General features: G+C 43.7%; 1 protein-coding gene across 9 annotated transcripts in view; it reads right to left on the minus strand.

Annotated features, from left to right (window-relative positions):
* PROM1 (prominin 1) overlaps positions 1-20,605 on the minus strand; it is a 109,361-nt gene that overhangs the window by 66,268 nt on the left and 22,488 nt on the right. For 5 of the 9 annotated variants that reach the window (XM_059721593.1, XM_059721595.1, XM_059721594.1 and 2 more), the window contains exons 3-4: positions 8,973-9,032; positions 8,234-8,292 (exon numbers count right to left, since the gene is read on the minus strand). In XM_059721593.1, the coding sequence (XP_059577576.1) occupies positions 8,234-8,292; positions 8,973-9,032 (119 nt within the window). The remainder of the gene's footprint in view (positions 1-8,233; positions 8,293-8,972; positions 9,033-20,605) is intronic. The other 4 variants (XM_014607625.3, XM_006278622.4, XM_014607624.3 and 1 more) reach the window with 1 other exon arrangement.

Below are 20,605 nucleotides of genomic sequence, written 5' to 3' on the forward strand. Positions count from 1 at the left end.
GGGGAGCCCCAAGCCCGCAGCAGGCAATCTGCATACGCCTCCCCACCGCACCATGGACTCTGCTCCAGCCATGCTGCTCGTGGGGAAGGGGAGCTGAACTCCGCACTCTGCTCCACTGCAGCTGCTGCTGCCTCCCACGGGCAGCAGCCAGGGCTCGGGTGCTGGGGTGCGGGGAGGGACATGGGGCTGAGGACCCCGGTCTCTGACCCCATAGCCCTGGCAGCTGTGGGCCCCCTCCGGCAGGGCTGGGGGGTAGGGGGATGCAGGGGCACCAGCGGGGCTGTGGATGAGAAGTGAGGAGCACCAGCATATCAGGGCAGCTCAGTGCCACAAAGCAGTGGGGGCTACAGCCACAGTTGGAGTGAAGGGGGCAGGGGAAGCTCTGATTTTCTATGATAAAAACCCCGCTATCAAATGCCAAAATTTATAGGTATTTAGAATGTATTTTGTTATAGTGAGGCACTGGTAGGCTTTCAAATTGCCTTAAAATTGTAAATATATCAATATCGTGTTCAACTGATACCTCTGTATATAGTGGCATTTCATTTTAATAATAGAAAAATGCAGTTTTAACTGGAGAATTTGCATTTTTTAAACAGAGAAAACCAGGATCCCTACTGATAACTGATAAGTAGCCTGTCACCTTCAAAAGATTATACTGGTCTGACCCACTTAGTTTCTAAGGGTCCACCCTGCCCTGCCTTCTGCCTTTTCCTCAAAAAATAACCACAAAACCCCCATCAGTTTAGAACTTTACAGGAAAAGTAAGCAAAAAGAAAACATTACTGAATCCCGTAAGGACATTAAAGAAATCCATCTATATAAACATTCTAAAATACAAAGATTCATTATATGAACTTCTTTTTATTAGAAATTTTATCAGGTTTTCAAGATTTAGGGGGGAGCTAATCTAGAGTATTTATGGCCCTAGTTATATTTTTAATAAAAAGACCTAATGAAAATAGGTACCTAAATACGATTATGGAAGCTGAATACAAGCATCTCTCACAAAACAGCTAGAAATCAAGACAACATAATCAGCTGAATATTTATGAGGCTATAGTCAACTCCTGATTTACCCTGACAGAATACAATTCCTACACATCTGAGATAGTCTAAGGAAGCTGTGTAACCCTGGGGACACGAGTAAAAAGGACCTATTGGGTCACTTGCAGGTAATCGCACAGAAGCCAAGGGTTGAAAGGGACCTCAAGGGTCGGCTATTCCAATACTCTTAACAGGTTTCTAAATCATTCCAAACAGATGCCCATCCAGACTCTTCTTGAAAACCTCTGATTAAGGAGATTCCACCATTTCCCCAGACAGCTGGTTCCACTGTTTCGACAGTTAAGTTTTTTCCCTAAAGTGGGATCTAAATCTGCCTGGCTGCAGTTTAAACTCTTTGCCTTGTGTAGTGCCCCCCATGGCAAGAGAGAATAGCGTTTCCCCCTTTTCGTCATGGAAGTCTTTGAGATCTTCTTCCCCTTCTCCCTCCACAAACACACACACCTTAATCTCCTTTTCTCTGACAATCACCATGGATCCTGGTTTAAAAACTGCAAATTCTCTGATTAAAAACCCAAATCTATGTTTTTCTGCAATTAAAATGAAATGTCAATATACAGAGGTATCAGTAGAACACAATGTTTTATTGATACATTTACAATCTTAACACAATTTGGAAACTTACCAGTGCCTCAATCACTATAATCAAATCCATTCTAAATACCTATACATTTTGGCATTTGATTTTGGGTTTTGTTTTGTTTTTTGTTTTTTTATCATGGAAAAATCAGAGCTCTCCCTGCCTCCTTTGCTCAACAGGACATGGGTTCAGCTGTAGCTGTCCCCCTCACTGCCTTGTGGCACTGAGCAGCCCTAATACGCACCAGTGCCCTACCCCTGCCCATGCTGCTGCCCCTCACTTCCAACTCGCTGCCCCTTGCCCAGCCCTGCCAGTGCCCCTTGCTCCCAGCCTGCTGCCCTCTCTCTGCCAGTGCCCCCGACTCCCAACCAACAGCCCCCCAGCCCTGCTGCAGCTCCTGACCTGCTGGCCCCTCAGTGTGTGAAGAAGGAAGTGGATGTGTGGGTAAGGCCCCCCCAAGATTTCTGTGCCCACAGCAGAGTGCAGGGCTAGGACCAACTCTGGGGCAGGAGCCTCTGCTGCCACCCAGCAGGCAAGACCCAGCGCTGGGCCAGAGAGGCAGCTCCTCTGGAGCTGTTCTGGCTCTGCTGTTAAAGCCCCGCGCCCTGCTGTGGGTATAGAAATCTCACGGGGCACCTGTTCCTCGCCACATGTGGCCTGTGCTCCCTCTTCCTGCATCCCCCCCCCCCCCCCCCCCCCCCCCCCCGTGGCCTGTGCCCCTTCCCCAACCACCTCTACACCCGTAGAGCTCCGGCTGCCTCTCCACATACATGTGGCACCTCTTGACAGATTGCTCTGTTCCCGCTCCTTGCAACCCCAAGCAGGCCCATCCAGACTGGAACCTGCTGTTTCCTACATTTTTCTCCTTTAAAGAGGAAAATACATAATTTTCTCTTTTAAAAGAAGAAATCCAAGTTTTCTCCATTAAAGAGGATCTGCATTTTCCCATGTTTTTCTGCAGCAAATGGAAAATTCAGATCCCTGATAATCACTATATAGCCCCCATCCATAAATTTCTCAAGATGCATCTTAAAACTAGATTTTTGGCCCCACTACTGTGATTAGAAAGTCACTATTTTGATGGAATTTCCAACCAAATTTCAGACTGTGCACCTTCGTGGCGAGTTTGTACTCATTTGTTCTAGTGCCAACGTTCTTTCTTAGCTTCAATAGCTCTTCTCCCTCCCCAGTGTTTACCCTGATGATGTATTTATACAGAGCAATCATAGCTCTTCTCTGTCTTTGTTTCTCTAGGATAAAGCAGCCAAGGTTTTAGTCTCCTCTTGTTAGACAGGCTCTCATCCCCCTTATTACTCTAGTAATTCTCCTTTACACTTATTCCAGTTTAAATTAGTCTTTCTTAAAATGTAAGTGACCAAAAGAGTACATACTGTTCCAAACAAGGGCTTACCAGTAGCTTGCATATTTCCCTACAGCTATCAGAATTACTTTTCTTGATACACCCTAGGATCCTGCTTACTTTTTTTTTTTTATTATTATTATTTTTTGGAATCGCTACATCTCATGGTCACTATGTGATGGACAAGCACAGTGGAAAGTCATGAACCCTTTCATATCACTTCTGCCAGGGAATCCCTTACCCCTATCCTAAAGACTGATGCGGAGCCAGGTGCACCATCTCCTGACCTGCTCCATCATTACCTCCAATCTCTACAGAACCCCTCATGACCTGCTGCACAACTCCAGGGTTCCCTGAAATAGTTTGAAAACCACTATACAAACACACCCCACTTTTTTCGCTTTCTCTTCTGTCACTCCCAATTCCCAGTTTATATGAAAAATTCCAGCTATAATCCTCAGGAACATGATGCTGCAATTTGTACTGTTGAATTTTTTTAATTACTTTATTACTCCAGGCCTCAGACTCATCCCAAATCTTCTTTATGGTATTCCAACCTTTGTACTAATAAGGTCTCTCAACATTATTCCATCAGTAAATAGCATACTGCTGTTTTTTGAGCCAAGACTGTAACATGCATATTTTAAAAAGCAGTCCCACACCAATCCTTGAGGATCTCCCTAGAAGCCTCACTTCAGCTAGGTAGCTTCCCATTTCAGCATTTTCAGCTGTAGTCACCACTTCAGTCAATTCCTTACCTACTTTGTAGTTGTCATAATAATACCCATCTTCCCCATATTCCACTGTGTTCTCAGCAAATGCTTTTGGGGAGTCCAGACAAAGTAGATTTACCGCATTCCCCTTATCTTTCTCCTGACAAAAATAACTAATTAGAATCAGATTAACCTGCCATAATCTATCTTTGGCAAAACCATGTTGAACTTTATCCTATGTTCCATCTTCTTCCTTTTTTCTTTCCCTTGAAATTTGTTCTAATGTCTTACATACTACTGAGGTTGGACAAGCAGATCAGTTTTTTCTTCTTCTTCTTCTTCAATACAGATAACATACAAACACTATTCTGACATTACACACTGCCACTCTTGAAAGACAAGTAAACTTATCTAGTGGACACTGTAAATATGATTATAGCTGGCAGTGGTTTCCAGTTCTCATGAACTCAATTCAAGCATTTAGAGCAATATGGAAACACTCAGACTTAGTTATCACTCACAATTAAATGGCTTCATTTACAGATCTCACTAGTAGGCCTGTGAGAGTAGGGAAGTATTCTATTTGCATTCGGATTTGGCCAATTTGGAGGGCAGTGATTTGATTTGGTGGTGAGCAGGGCCTCTGGGAGCTTGCAGCAGAGCCCTCCCCCACCCAACCACACAGCGCAGGGCAGGGCAGGGCAGCGGGTTCCCCCCCCACCACCCACACAGCAGCTTCCCCATGGCACGGGTGCACCACGGCTCGGCAGGGCGTCACATATGGTGTGGGAGCTGGGGCAGCTCCAGCAGTTACCTGAAGCATGGTAATGCTCAGCCCCAGCTCCCAGACCACGTGCCACACCCCGCCAAGCCACACTGCACCTGCGCGAGGGGGCAGCTGCCACGCAGGTGCCAGGTCGGGGGGAGATCCCCGCTTCCCCCCACTGCCCCATGGTGCATGGCGGGGGCGCTGTCACGAGCTCCCAGAGACCCTAATCTCTGCTGCTGCAGCCAGTGAGTGTGGGGCTTTTTAAGTGCTGGGATGCTAGGGCCAGGCAGGGGACAGAGACAGGCAGGCACAGCCAGAGGAGCCGGGAGGGAGAACCTGCAGCCAAGCTGGGAGAACCTGCAGCCACCCAGCTGTGCCTGCCTCATCCCAGCTGATCCGACTCTCCGAATCTTTTCCAAATCAATTCGGAGGCTTCAGATTTGATTTGGTTCTTTTAATGGGTCTCCCGAGTTGATTCGGATTCGGGGATTCAGCCGCCGAATCTCCTCCAAATCAAATTGGCTACCGAAGCTTTGCACAGCCTTACTCACTAGTTCATGAAATCCATGCTCTCAACTTTATCTGAGGTATACTGTGTTTTTTCTGCAGTCTTTGAATGCACTATTAGCACCCAAAATAACTTGTGGGTTTGGTAACAGGTTGGCCTAGCTTCAGGAGAGGAATGACACAGCCAAACACTATACCTAGGCTATCAAGGTACCACAACAGTGATTCCCAAACTAGGGGTGACAACTCTGAGTTGCAGTGCAGCAGTTGGGAGTCCCCACAGAGCAGGGGTCAGCAACGTTTTTGGCCAAAGTGCCAAAAAACACCCCAACCTTGACCCACCTCAACTTGGCGTGCCAGATGTACAAGAGACACAATCCTTGTTGCTGGCAGTCGATGCACACGCACCACCAGGTGGATGGTAGGGGAAGGGCCAGGGTTGTGCTGCCCCAAGGCCCCTTGATAGCCGTGTGCCCTAAGACTCATGGGCAACCGCCACTGTGGAGCCAGTGCCGGGGCTCCAGACCCTGGTGCAGCTGTTTGCAGCCTGCCTGCTGCTGCTGCCCACAGCCCAGGCTGACTGTAGCAGGCAGGCAGGAGGCTGCAAACAGCTGCACTGGGCTCTGTGGCAGTGGCAGCAGCATGCATGCCACAGGGTATAGCAGCCAGGAAGGGGCCAGGGGCAGCACAACCCTGAACCCTCCCCTGTCATTTGCCCGGAGGCATGCATACAGCTGCTAATGCCACAGAGCCTGGCTGGAGTTCAGTGCAGCTGTTTGAAACCTCCTGGCTGCCTGCCATAGCTGGCCTGGGCTCTGGGCAGCTGCAGCAGGTGGTTGGCAAGCTGCAAACAGCTGTACTGTGTCCAGAGCACCAGTTAAGTGGCAGTGGTGGCTGTACGCACACCTCAGGGTGCACAGTGGGCAAGGGACTGGGGTTGCACTGCCCCAAACCCCTTCCTGGCCATGTGCTTGAGGCATGTGTGCAGCTACCGCCTCCATGAAGCCTGACCAGGGTTCTAGAGCCTGCATCAGCTGTCTGCAACCTCCTAGCTGCCTGCTACATCCGGCCTGGGCTCTAGACAGCTGCTGCCTCCCGCCTGTGGCTTGCAGCCTCCCTGTCACCTACTGTAAGCAGCCTGTGGCCAGTAGCAGCTGCCCAGAGCCCATGCCTTCTGTAGTGTCCCAGGCAAAATTACCTTGAGTGCCACGCTCTGGCACACATGCTGGGAGTTTCTAACACCTACCGCAGAGCCTTTAATTTCTCTGAGTTTGCAATTACACCCTCTGTCTACAATTAACAAGAATAAAGCTTTTGCATGCCTCAGCTGCTCCATAATTGTGCCTGTACCCATGGCAAGAGCTAACCTGGGGCAGCTCCTCCCTAAATGAAAGAGGGCTAAGTTGCCCCCCGTTTGGCTCACTGGCCTTGTGACAAGGGCATCAGTGAAGCAGCCACAGGACAGTCACTGCAGAGCAGAGGTGCAGTATGTCCGCAGTTATCAGAGTGGGCCCTCATGAACTGCAGTAACAGCCCCTATCCTAAACCAAGGCAACATAAACTGGTTTCATTCTGGGATAAGCTGATGTGGTTTAGCACTCAACCCAAGGGAAGAGTGGGCATAGGGACAGTTTACCACAGAACAACTGACACACAATAAGTCACCGTCCCTGCTTATTTGTCAGTGCACAAATAATGTAAGTATGGGGATCCATGAAATTATCCAAGTTGTGTCATGACTGGAAAAAATCTGGGAACTGCAGTAGCCATAGTCTAATTCTCAGAAGGATAGGACAGCACAAAGTACCTTCCCTCTTCAAATCTTATGATGATCAATTTGGCGTTGATGTAAGCCTAGTGACCAGGTACAGAGTTCCATGCATCCATCTGAACATACAGACCCATAAACCTCATACCTAGACATGTGCAAGCTAATAGATGGTACAAAGTATTGTGTCAACCATTTTGGTCCCAGCCAAGGGCCATATTACAAGAACTCAACACGTGATGATGTCTGAAACAGGGGCTATAATGTTTAGGAGTGGTTCAAAGGAACACAAACCACTATTGTACCTGAATTGGATTGTTTCTTCCACTGCTACTTGCTAACTTGAGCGTACAGTGTAGCCATACTATGCTATCGGGGAGGGAAGTCCAACTGGCAGCCCACAGCTCCTGACCAGCCACCACTCTCCCCCTCCCCCTATTGGTGCAAATGCAACAGCAGCTGGAGTCTCTGTGTTTCCCCCTTTCCCCCTCCAGCTGCTGCCTCCCACCTCTGTTCCAGGGGTTGTGTGCTGGGGGTCAGCAGGCAAGATGAGCTGTACAACAGCTGGAGGGGGGAGGAAGCACCTGCTGCAGCAGTGATAGGGGGTGCCTACATGGGTGCACAGATGTAGCAGGAGGTGGGGGATTGGAGGAGCGTACACTGGGCCTGAAGCTCAGTGACCCCTGCCTCACTTGGTGCAGCCCACAGGAGCCTAGAAGTAGGACAGCCCTGTTGTAGGTAGAAGGTTGGAAAATGTGTTTAAAGTGATAGGCACGTCTCCGAAAATAAAAATATGTTTCTCAGTGGAACAAGGGAATTCAGCTTTCTGGGAGCAATGGCTGAAATTTGTATGTGACCTCAGCTTTCTGGAGATAACAACTGCAACTAGCATGGGTACTCAACAATTATGGTGTTCTGTTTATATATTTTTGGATTAAAAAACATTATTTATTTATTTATTTTTACACACAGACAGACTTAAGTCTCTTTGTAACAATCACATTATAGCTGGAATACTAAATAAACTCTACTAAGTCTATAGTCACACAAATTTTATTTTGTAATAAATATTTGCAAACAATCTTGCAATTGTGTGTACAAAAAAAGCCCCAGGCAGTATTAGAAGCACTGCAATCCTATACTGTCTAAAATGGAACAGGAACTCCTTGTTCACAGTGTCTAGTAACAAGTTCCATCCAATTTTTTAAAAACATCCTTGGCTTCAAATCTTTATTTTGAGTAAAAATAAGATACATTTGTTTCTGGTGCTCTCTAGCATTTTAAAAAGTTTTCTGGTTAAAAAAAACCAAAAAACACAATACCCCCTCCCCTCAAACAACCTTTTTGTTCACAGATATTCTCATATACAATTTTCAGCTTATAATATATTCTCTACTTAAGACAGATAACTGAAAACTACAGCTAAATTATTATTTCTAGTAGTTTATGTAGATATGAATGGACAAATTACCTTCTGATAATCATTCTGTATGTTCCCAAACTTCTGCTGTGCTAGCTTTCTGATGACCTCTGAAAATAAGAAAGAGCATTTCTGAGTTTCAGACAGCATAAATTAGAAAAATTGTTAGTAAATGATACAGCTAGGTATGGCTAATTAGATAAGAGCCTTGTTTTATTCTGGAATAAGGTGATGTGGTTTAGCACTCAACCTAAGTGTTGAGTGGGCATAGAGACAGTTTATCACACAACAACTGACACACAGTAAGTCACCGCCCCTGCTTATTTGTCAGCGCACAACTCAGAAGTGTCATGAGAATGCTGGGAGACAACCAGATTAATCAGCTTGGTAGTGAGAAGCTGGTAAGACTTTTTTTTAGGAGTTGATCCTAGATACTGGAGAGGTCATTAATGAAAAAAAAAATCAAATAGTAGATTACCTATTAACTAGATACAGATGTGAAAATGTTTAATTCACTGTTTATAACAGGTTCACCATCTTTGCTGGAAAAATGCTACCTATTCAGCAAATTAGGTATTCTTATTATAATAATACCCTCTCAAACTATTTTAATTGGGACTCGTTCTCATGTGGACATTCAACACAACATCTGTAGAGCTAGGGGAAGGGAGCCATAAACACTGCACTAATGCATGTAAGACAGGCCTGGGCTTAGTGTAACAAAAATCAAGGTTACTGGCACTTGGCTTAAGATACTTTAAGAGTTCCTGCAACTCATTGGTTTTGTTACCTGGGGAGTGTGCTGAGGGAGGGTTTTCCTGCATCTTGGAAGTCGATGCAGCCCTTAGGACTGAAAAAAAAAAAATCATCAAGGTCTTTACTAAGGTTAGAATTTATAAAGCTGTAGATCTTACTGTTTTGCTTTGGGTGTGAAACCTGGACATTGTACAGGCATGATTTCTAGCAGCTGGAGAAAGGCCACAGTCATTTTGTGCTTCTTCCTGCTTGTCAAAAGGCTTGACTGAGTTTCAAACACTGACATGCTGCAACAAGCACTAAAATATTGATGATGAAGGCATAGGTCTTTCGAACAGTGAGGCCATGCTTGAGCAGCTGTTTTATGCAGAAACGGAAGAGGGTCCACAGAAGTGAGGCTAACCGAAAAAACATTCAGCAGACCTACTTAAATGCCACCTTGTTCAGAGCAGGATACCTACTGACTGCTTGGATCTGCCAGCAGCATGGAATAATCAAAGAGAGTTTTGACCATTTTTAGTAGGGAGTAAGAACCAACTGTAAGAAAAACATACTAGGTTTACAAAGTGGCAGTAGCAGAAGTTACAGACCATGCATCTGCCACAAGATTACTGACGTCATTACAAGGAAGGCATTTAAAGTCTTTTGTCACAAACAGGCTTAGTGAGTCATATGTGCACTCATTCCACTGCTAGGACTCCTTCAAATGGCTGCCTCCTAGGCTGGGATGATTAGATTTGATGGGCTTTAGATGCTTTAGCTAGGTCATCCCTCATTCTGGTGGTGACAATTAGCAGTAATCAGGCTTATCACTAGGGATCCTGGTTTTCTCCGATTTAAAAAAATCCCCAATTTTCAATTTAAAAAAAGGCACCCCAAATCCACATTTTCCATGATTAAAATGAAACACCACTATATATCTATAGATAGAGGAGGAGAGAGAGATCTGTCTATCTGGATAGATCTATCTATCTAGATTTATAAATCTATGTGGATAGCTCTATCTATATGAGTGGCGTTTCATTTAAATTGCACAAAAATGTGGATTTGGAGTTACTTTTTTTTTTTTTTAACCAAAATTGAGGATTTTTTTTTTCAATTAGAGAAAACCAGGATCCCTGCTTATCACTGCAGCACTGAAGGGCTGTCCAAGATGGGGAAACACTTAGTAAGGCACTATACAAACACAGAACAGCATATGATTTACAATGCATACTACAGTCGATGTGCAAATATGCAAACTAGTATTAAATCAGAAGCTAGACTGCTTCCAGTATCTGAACTTGCTGGTCCGTCTCTATATTACACTGCAGCCTGAGGTGTTGACATGGGCATAAACAGTCCTCATTCTAAAGACTTTAAGATCTAAACACACTCACCTGAGAGTGTGAAACCAATGATTTCTCAATCTGTGAGAACAATGAACATACCAAGTCCAATTCATATTTCAAATGTAAAACTAATAGAAAAGGATTGTGAAAGTTTGGTGTCCTCCGTTTCCAAAGTAACTGGATCAGTTTTTGTTTATGACTGACCAGATATATGTACCATTTCATATGACCAGTAATACGAGGCTTTTAACATGAAACACATTTTATCACCAGGTTTAGAGATATTTACCTTGTAAGACTCCTTACAATATTAATTCCATTAATGCTTTAACTCAGGGTCTTTTTTGATTTCATCACGCACGTAAGAGGCCATCTGCCCTAGTAGATTTATTGGCTGGGTTTAACTATTAACTATTACAACACCATCTTATAGACATTAACACATCCCTGAAGAGTTTTGTAAGGGAAAAAGCCCACACTTCCTCCCTTTTATAACTGGTACATTACAGTTTCTAGGTATGACTATTCAGTGTTATAATGCTCTGTTTCATAGATTCTAGGATCGGAAGGGACCTGAACAGATCATCAAGTCTGACCCCCTGCCCTAGGCAGGAACGAGTGCTGGGATCCTAGTACTCCAGCCAGATATCTATCCAATCTCCTCTTGAAGACCCCCAAGGTAGGGGAGAGCACCACCTCCTGTGGGAGCCCATTCCAGAGCCTGGCAGCCCTAACCATAAAGTAATACCTTCTGATATCAAGACTAAACCTGCTGTCAATCAATTTGTGGCCATTATTCCTTGTTATCCCAGGTGGTGCCCAAGGGAACTGAGCCTCACCTATTTTCCGCTGGTCCCCCCTGGTGAGTTTCAGATGGCTATAAGATCCCCTCTCAGTCTTGTCTTGTGGAGGCTGAATAGATTCAGGCCCTTTAGTCTATCTTCGTAGGGCCTGGCCTGCTGCCCCCTGACAATGCCAGTGGCCCTCCTCTGGACCCTCTAAAGGTTAACCACATCTCTCTTGAAGTGCAACACCCAGAACTGGACACAGTACTCTAACTACAGCCTGACCAGCGCCACATAGAGGGGAAGGATCATCTCCCTGGACCTGCTTGTGATGCATCTGTAGATGTACGACAAGGTACAGCTAGCCTTACTGACTGCTTCCTCACACTGGGAGCTCACGTTCATCCTGGAGTCAATAATGACTCCAAAATCCCTTTCAGCCACTGTGTTGTTGAGAAGGGTGTTCCCCAGCCTACAGGTGTGCTGCTGGTTTCTTCTCCCTAGATGCAGTACCCTGCACTTGTCTGCATTGAATTCCATTCTATTCTCATCCGCCCACCTCTGTAACCCGTCTAGATCTAGCTGGTTTCTGCCCCTCCCCTCCAGTGTACCCACTTCTCCCCACGTCTTTGCGTCATCAGCAAATTTGAACAGCATGCTTTCCACACCCACATCCAGATCACTGATAAAAATGTTGAACAGTACAGGCCCAAAGACTGAGCCCTGGGGAACGCCACTGCCCATATTCCTCCAGGTCGAAAATGACCCGTCCACCACCACTCTCTGGGTGCGACCATCTAGCCAATTTGCCACCTATCTGACTGTGTAGGCGTCAATGCCACAGTTGCCTAGTTCTTTTATGAGAATGGCGTGAGAAAGAGTGTCAAAGGCCCCTGGTCAGTTTATCTCTTGGAACTATTCAACAGAAAGCATGGTAAAAGAGAATACTGATTTTGCACTAAGTTCCTAAACACTGGGCATGTCTACACGTTCACTTTAATGTACATTATCCTATTTTAACGTGCATTAAAGTATCACAAAAAACTGTGTGCTTTCACTAAAATAGGCTAATGAGCCTTTTTCTGGTGCCTCCCAATGGACGTCCTAAATGTAATACGCATTACCAAAAGCGTGTTAATAAAACATGTAGACATGCTCATTAAGTACCAATTAAGAGTGTGTGTGTGTGTGTGTATACACACACACATATACATAAATAAACACGTGTGTGTGTGCGCGCGCGTGCGCACGCGGCACACAAACACATTTGTAAAGTGAATTACATTGGTATAACTCTCGTAAATGAAAAAAAAAAAATCAATGAAGTTGTAGCAGAAAATTACTTTAACCTATCATGCACAGGATATTATGCCCTAGGTCTTCAAGATAGATGCCTAGCTTTAAGCATATACATAGCCATCATTACTTCAATAGAGCTACTCATGTGCTCTATTGCAGTGAAAAACAACAGTAATACCATATACATCATGATGGAGCTACTAACCATTTTAATATTGTCAAAGTGTTCTCACTAACACATATTCTTGTTTTCAGTTACTTAGCATAAATATAACTAAAGTATGTGAGTAATCCCATTTATTTTAAAGTTAAAACACATGCTTACATGTGTTTCTAGATTCAGGTCCAAGGGACTATGGTTATGAAGGGGGGACTATGTCAAATATCACAAATTTTGCAACATGTGGAGTATGTGAGTTCTAGCCTGAACTGAATGCATTACCATTACTACGACCCCATTGTTAATTTTAAGTCATGACGTAAAATTTACAAGCATCTACTCCCTGGTTTAACATAACAGTCAATGTTCAAGGTCATAGTGAAGCTACAGTAATTTCAAATTTACACTGAATGAAGCAACCCTTCGTAATTTAATAGCAAATCCAATTGGAAGTTCAATTAATTATCAATAGTTTGAATTAATTTTATGGGGCTGACCTAAGTCAACTGGTGTCTCTCCATTGACTTTCCAATAGCATTGGGTCTGAACTGAAGGAGAGCTTCCCCACTCCCCCATTTGTCATTCTAAAGCCCTGGATCCACATCCGTTTGCAGTGCTAGAAGTTCCTCAGCACTCTGTATCAGCACATAACTTAGGAGTTCAATGGAGGTGTGGACACATTCAGAGCTCCCTGGCTAGAGCAGGTGTGCTCTCTGGTCAGGGGGCAAGAAGGGGCTGTTCCTTTGCTCCTCCCATCCAGTAGGGAATCTGTCAGTGAATCCAATCTACGACACCAGGGAAGAGGGCACTGGGCAGGCTGTCACCCTCCTGTGGAGGGCAGTGTATTAATGTCCTGACTCTGGGAGACTGACAGCTGCTTGACAGCTCACCACACTCCTGGCAGGCAAGGTTCCTGCCTCTGTCCTTAGACCAACACATCTGCAACCAAAAACCCACTGCACTGCAGGACACTTCTGCTCTTTAGCAAACTGCTCGACATTGGCATGCAGTGGAATCTCTTCAGCTGGGTGCTCTTGTTCCTTGACTCTAATTAGCTGCTATTTCAAAACCAGGTGAAAGGCCCTTGTGCAGGGCCATGTGGTAACAGAAGAATCCAATGAACGGGCAGCTGCAGAGGCCGTAAAGAGGGACCAGTCCTCTGACAAGGTCCTTTCCAATGGAAACTTCAACTCTTCCTCATGAGAAAGAAAAAAGTCCACAAAAGTAAAACCTCTTTCTCCAGATACCAGGCAGCAGGACCATCCTCTGCAGAAGATACCCATGACAAGGCTGAGATTCAGAGGAAAAATGTTTAACTAAAGGAGAGCAGAAAGAATTCCCAATTTCCTCCCAATTTAAAATTCTTTAGCAGCTAAACATACCCCTTTTCACTCTCCAAACTCTACTGGTTTACGGACTCTGAAGCCAGTAATATAGCTTGTTCTTCTCCATTAGACAGATTAGGGCTACTCACCTGTCCCTATAATGGAATTAGATCATTGAACTATTTATTACCCTAACATCTCCTAAGAAAATCCTATGGTCCTCTTTACTTGAATCTTCCAACTAGATATAGCCTGGGAATTACATTCAAGTCAGGCTTCCTATTCATACAACTCAAAGTCATACAGTAACAACTTAAGGAGGAAAAGTTTCCTGTTCTGACACAGCAAAATGGCTTTTCACTTGTATTAAAGAATTAAACAAATACTTGCTTATACTCAATGCATTGGTCACATCTTGGACAAAAAAATGTAGATCCCTGGTAGTTATTCTTCTCAGTTACAGGACTCTTAGAAACTATGTCAGCAGAATGACTTTTGGGTGCATGCCCTAGGTCAGAGCTGAGATCAAAGGCAAAATTTCCTATTTCTCTATCAAAGAAACTGGCTAAGGTTGTCTACCAAAGGTCTGGCAGACAAAGTGCTAGTTGCAGTCTGGTGCATTTCTTGCAGGAAAGATCTTGGTTCTCTCTCATAAATAATTTTTCTGTGAAGTATGGATGGTCTACTTGGCTATAAGCTCATTTATCTAACAATGACCTTCAGGTTCTCAGTTTTGAATTGGCAACTGTGACTGACTCGGGTGGAATGAGAGCAAGGTGCTGAAGAGCCCTGGATAGGCAGCAACACATTACCAACTACTCAGCTGACAACTGCAGTCTTTAAATAACTTCCAATATTCATAGACTTCAAGGGTTGTTAAAAATAATAAACTCATACAAGTTGCAGCATATCACATCTCCTGAGCCACAGCAATTTTATACTAAATTCACAAAAAACAATGATTAGTGTCACTGAAGTTACGGTGCCACAAACATCAAAATGATCCAATACTCAGCGTATTTGATTATATTAAGGATGAGAGAAACACAAACCTTTTTAATTAAATCCAAAAAGGGGCTGCTGCAGAAGTCAAGCATTTCAGCCTCACTACTCACTAAACTGAGTTGCTGTATCTTGACCCCAGTCTACTGCTCTATCACCCGTATATCCACCTTACTTTCCTTACTCTGTGCCAAACTACTCTATAATTAGGGACCTACTGAAATCAGGGCAGCTGCCCCCTGATTTCGTGGTCCGAGTTTTTGCAGCAAACCACAGTGGGTCCCCCCACCCCTTTGGCCAAGGGCCCCCAGAAGTCCTGCTGCTCCCCTGAGATTGACAGATGGTCATCTGTCAATCTCAGGGCGGAGAGGGAGGGGGGCCTTGGCCAGAGGCGTGGTAGAGCCCACTGTGCTTCGTTGAGAAAATCTTCCACCCCTCCCCTCCCCATCGCTTCAGGATGCCAGGGCTTCCCACCTCTGTTTGCAACTCCCTCCCTCCCCTCCACTTGCTGGCCACTTCCCAAGTTTTTTGCAGGAACCAGGCTTTTTCCACAGGGGACCTACAAATTCATGGTTTCTACGAAAATCGCAAAATCTCAAATTTGGGAGGTCTCTACGTATAATAAGACAGAGCAAGAAATACTGTTCTGCTACTGTTTCATCACCAACATACCCCAGTTTGTTCTGGATCTCTCTTTTCATACTAGAAGCAGCAAGTCACAGAGCAAATCAAATGTCAATGGTTTTATAAAGACATAGTCCAGATTAACAGGTGACTTAAACAGGCCCCTCTTCTCACAAGCAAATCTCACCAAGCTCCTGAACAGACAAAAGTATTCCTAAGGAAACAGTCCCAGTTAAACATCTAACATATTTCTGAAAAATAAGGAACTTTTTGCATGTATAATGGGAACCATGGAAATTATAGATACAGAATGGCCTTGGAGTCTGTTATTACCCAAGGAAAGGAATTTGACAATTTAAATCATCCTCTCCCACAAAACATCCTCAGTCTACAGATTCCAAAAGTTGGTCTCATTTCCTCACACTCAGAGGCTAGACGCACACATTTAAAAAGTTCAAGAGGGAAATCGATCTAAGTTATATAGTTTTCTGTAAGTGGCATAATTTAGATTGGTAGTGAACAGAACATACATTCACCCTTTTCGAGGGGGGGCAAATTTTAGACCAGTTCCTACCATTTCTGCATGTGCTCAACTTCTGTTCTGTTACGGCTATAAACCGGTTTCTGAACACGTTTACTGGTAAAAGTGTAATGTCTGTACCTGGCTACCACCATTTACACAGGCTCTGCTCTCCAATACATAGATAAAATACTAAGAATGGCTTGGGCAGAAAAAAAAAAGATTAAAAAAATTAAAAAGTAACAGTATTGATTGCTATGGGACACACAGAATAAAGATTTTTTTTCCTTTGAAAGTAACCTATGCAGAGACTTTGATTCTTCTTTACTACAAAGAAAGTTTTGTTCCTGCTGCAAATTTGCAAAAAGAAAAGGCTGCTGGTAAGAGTTTCTGCCCAGAAATCTGCAATAAATTTGCATACATCAAGGAAAGAAAAAAAAAAAAAAAATCAAGAATGATACATCTGAGTATTCTGTACTAAAATAACTGCATATAATTTATGTAAGATATTTAAACAAACTATGCTGTTTACAGCACAGTAGTTACTCATCACCATTGATTTTGTCTGTAGTGGCTATCTGAAGTTCTCTCTAATCCACCATCTGGTAGGCATTTACAACAGATGAAGGGTAAAGGTTCAATTTTGCATGCTGTACAGGATTCTCTGTTTTAACCAACTGCAGATAATGACCAATGTGTTGATACTTCATGGCGTATGTTCCAGGTGTACTGGATTTGCATATTAATACAAGTTTACATAATGTTTTTAAAACGGATATACTGAAGTGACATTTAATTTACGCATCTGATTTCCAATTCTCCCCCTCTCCTGCTAAAAAAGTATCCAGTGCATTGTCAAGTAAACTGAGGAGAGCGAATTCTGCCTTTATACTCCATAACTTGTGCCTATGGCAACACTAAGACAGATAATTGGGAGTGACACAGTGGAGTTCTGCTGATACTGGTTTTTAATTACTTCAACAACTGGCTTTTTGGCAATCACATTGTGATCTCTCAGAAATCCTCCTCTGCATTTTCCATTTTTCTCCAAGGGATGGAATACCCCTCATCATGCCATGGTTACAAAAGCACTGTAGGTCACAGACTGACTTAGCTCAAATGAAGTCTGATTTATTATTCTTATTTATTTAGTTTAAATATGTCTGTTAAAAATATGTCATGCTTTTACCAACTAAGCAGTAAGGGGAAGGAAAATTGCCTTTTCCTTAGAAAATTCAGAACATATGTGTTTTCAATTGAAAAGGGATGGTTGTCTTTTCATATAAATTGCTTAAATGTGGCACACAACAGAGTCTATAGGAAACATCCTCCAGGAAAACTCCCAGGAAACTGAAAGCCTAATTTTAGGAGACTTTTTTTTTTAAATGGAAACATAGGCTGGATAGGCATCTGGCTGGGGTCACTTGGCCCCAGCACTCTTTCCTGCCTAGGCAGGGAGTTGGACTCAATGATCTGTTAAGGTCCCTTCCAACCCTAGCATCTATGAATCTACACACACACACACACACACACACACACACACACACACACACACACACACACACACTATACAAAGAAAATGTTTTGCAGGCTTTCTGAAATGGAGTGGCAAGAGAGGATTAATGAAGGCATAATCTAATTAATTTTCCCTTGCCCATCCCCACTTAAAATTTAAATATTATTTCATTAAAAAGCTGGGAGAGGGAACTCAGTTTGCATTTCAGAAGCAGGATTCAGTTCTGAATACACATGGATATGGTAGTTTTTACTAACCTCCTCTCCACCCAAAAATCTGAAATATATCAGGAGTGCATATTATTTGTATTTGCACCAATTCAAACTTTTAAAACTGCACAAGATCCTTTTTTGTATAGCTCACGGAAGACTTTACAGAAATTTATCTGAAGTTTCTTTATGATTGTGGAATGAGACAGCTACCACAATAGTATGAAAAATCTTTGCTTATTAGGCTATTGTTAGGATCTAATTTTCTTGAGATGGTCCATTTTGCCCCCTGATGGGGATGGAATCTCAGAAGCCTAGGAGGAACTCCTTCATTTACAAAACAGTGTACTAGCATTACACAGAACATGAACTATTCTCTTTGACATATGCGATGTGTAAGAGGGCTAACTGGGGGTTTAGATTCCATCTTGGAGGCCAGGTATCTATAAATTAGGCACCGGGGGATCTTATAGACGTGCAAGGAGCTGGCTCCCATGCACTGGAAATCCAACATGTTGGAGCAGACTTGATTAATCGAGTCTGCTGGAACATGGAAATAAATGTGCTCCAGCAGACTCTGGCATCACATGCATCAGCGTCCCCATGCTGAAAAACAGTGGTGGGGCGTTTTGAACTAAAGCTCATTCAGTTCAAAGCGCCTCGCTGCCATTTTTCAGTGCGGGCAATGCAACTGCATGTGATGCTCGGGTGCTTTTAATTATCGTGACTCACTAATTAAAGCGCCCCCCTCCCCGTACCTCCTGGAGCACATGTAAAAATGCCCTGTAATGCCTAGTTTGTGGCCTTCTAAGTCCATTACTCACTCTAGCCCTAAATTATTTAAGTTCTGATCCTGTATCTGGTTTTGTGCAGACAGCACTCTGCTCATGGGAAGCCCAACTGATCTTGGTAGTATGTAAGCCCTGCAGAACATGCTACATGATACAAACACTCAGATTACAGTAGAACCTCACATGTTCAAATCCCTAACGAAGATAGCCTTGGCAACGAAAGAATACATACCAAAATAAAAGCATGGGTGAACCTTGCACTTTCAATCTCTATTGCTGTTGGCCAGATAGAGTACTGCTCTTGAGACTGTCCCAGTCCATTGCCTTGTGCTTCATTGACACCAAACCTAAAAACAAGGCTATGGAGTTGCCCCCAGAGTGCCCATCCCCACTGCTCTCAAGGTCTGTTTCCAGCATGCTTGGAAGCAGCAGCAGGGGAGTTCTCAAGGCAGCTTCACCACCTCATTTTCAGGCCTGGCTATGTGCAGAGCAAGAGCAAATGGACAGGGCCATGCTCAAGAGACCACTGCAGAAGCAGTGTAGATGACAGGCAGGCCTGAGAAGAGGCCCAAAGGGTGAGACTGAACCCACTGAGACTGAACCCACTAGTTTTAAAAGATGCTAACCCTTTTACTCACTTAAAAATTCAAATCTGCAGGGCTAACAAATTCCACCCGCAGCCTTTACCAACACGTATTATAAACAAGCTGTCCACATATTTATAAAGAGTGGATGCCTCACTGAAGAGTTCAATTTTCCTCATCCAAACCCTCCTAAACCCATGTGTTCACTTTTTCTGGCTTTAGGACAATTTTTCAGGTGCTAGAAAATATCAGCCTTTAATTCAAAACAAAAAGCATGAGGCCATCTTGAAACTTTGAAAAAAAGTTGTCATTTCATGAACATAGTAATCAGTGTTCAAAAGAATATGCATTACTGAAATGCACTAGTAAGAACATGCATGTCCATCACTCTAAGAGGTAAATAAATAAATGAAAAATAAGAAAAAAGATATTGTACATTTTTAATGGTGGACAGCATGGCTTAGAACCTTGATTACAGGAACTAGTGTACAAAAAAGTAACGCTGCATCGTTAAGCTACGGGATGCACTTCGCTCTTGTCATGTCATCTAATTCTCTTGCTCAAAAGCATTCATACTTTTAAAGCAGACAACAGTGACTTATCTTCTATCTGTGGCAACTATCGTATTTACTTGAATGCAAGACAAGGTCCCCCCCAGTGAACATGGGAGTGAAAAATGCCTCGTCTTAGATTTGAGAATTGGCCAGTGCAGAGATGGGGGCCGATGATGGAGAGATCACAAGGGAGATAATGTGGTGAGTGTGGGACACTGCAGTGGAGACCCACAATGTGTGGCTTGAGGGGTATATGGGGAAGACCACACAGCCTGCCTTCCCAGCCACTGCCCCCTTCACTGCTCATCTTCTGCTCCAGCCCTGATCCAGCCAGGTCCAGAACTTTCACCACCACCTCTTCCTGGCTGGGCTGGGCTCAGCTGTCACCACTGATTGCTCCAGAGCTGGAGCCAGAGCTGCATAAAAAATAAGTAGCAAAGGGAGGCAAGTGGCTGGAGGGGAATTGGGGGAAGGAGGCAGATGGCACAACAAGAGGCAGCAGGGCAGAGGGGCAGGGGGCAGGAGAGAAAGGGTCTAGCCACCTACCCTCTTCTCACCACTGTTTTCCCTGCCATATCTTGGGTCATCTTAAATTCATAGTCACCTTGAATTTGGGTAAATGTGGTAGTTAATCACACTACAAACAAAAACAAACACACACACACACACATACACCTAGAAGGGAAAAATCTATATACATTATGTAGCTTTAACATAGATATGTGAAAGATTCAAAGTTATGAAAATAAATCTTAAACATTTTGTGCATTCGTTTTTTGTCAGCAGTCTTTAATATCCTTTTAACTTGAAGTAAGGCAATTGCTTCCTTGTGGGTTGTTTTTTTTTGTTTTTTTTTTAAATCTGTTCAGGCTCTCAAGGGACATAGTAAATTAGGAAAAATCATTAAATGTATCAAAAGATAACCTGTTAATGTCTAAACATGATACAAAGAATTTAAGGAAAAGTA

Source organism: Alligator mississippiensis, chromosome 2, assembly GCF_030867095.1.
Source record: "Alligator mississippiensis isolate rAllMis1 chromosome 2, rAllMis1, whole genome shotgun sequence".
Taxonomy (NCBI): Eukaryota; Metazoa; Chordata; order Crocodylia; family Alligatoridae; genus Alligator; species Alligator mississippiensis.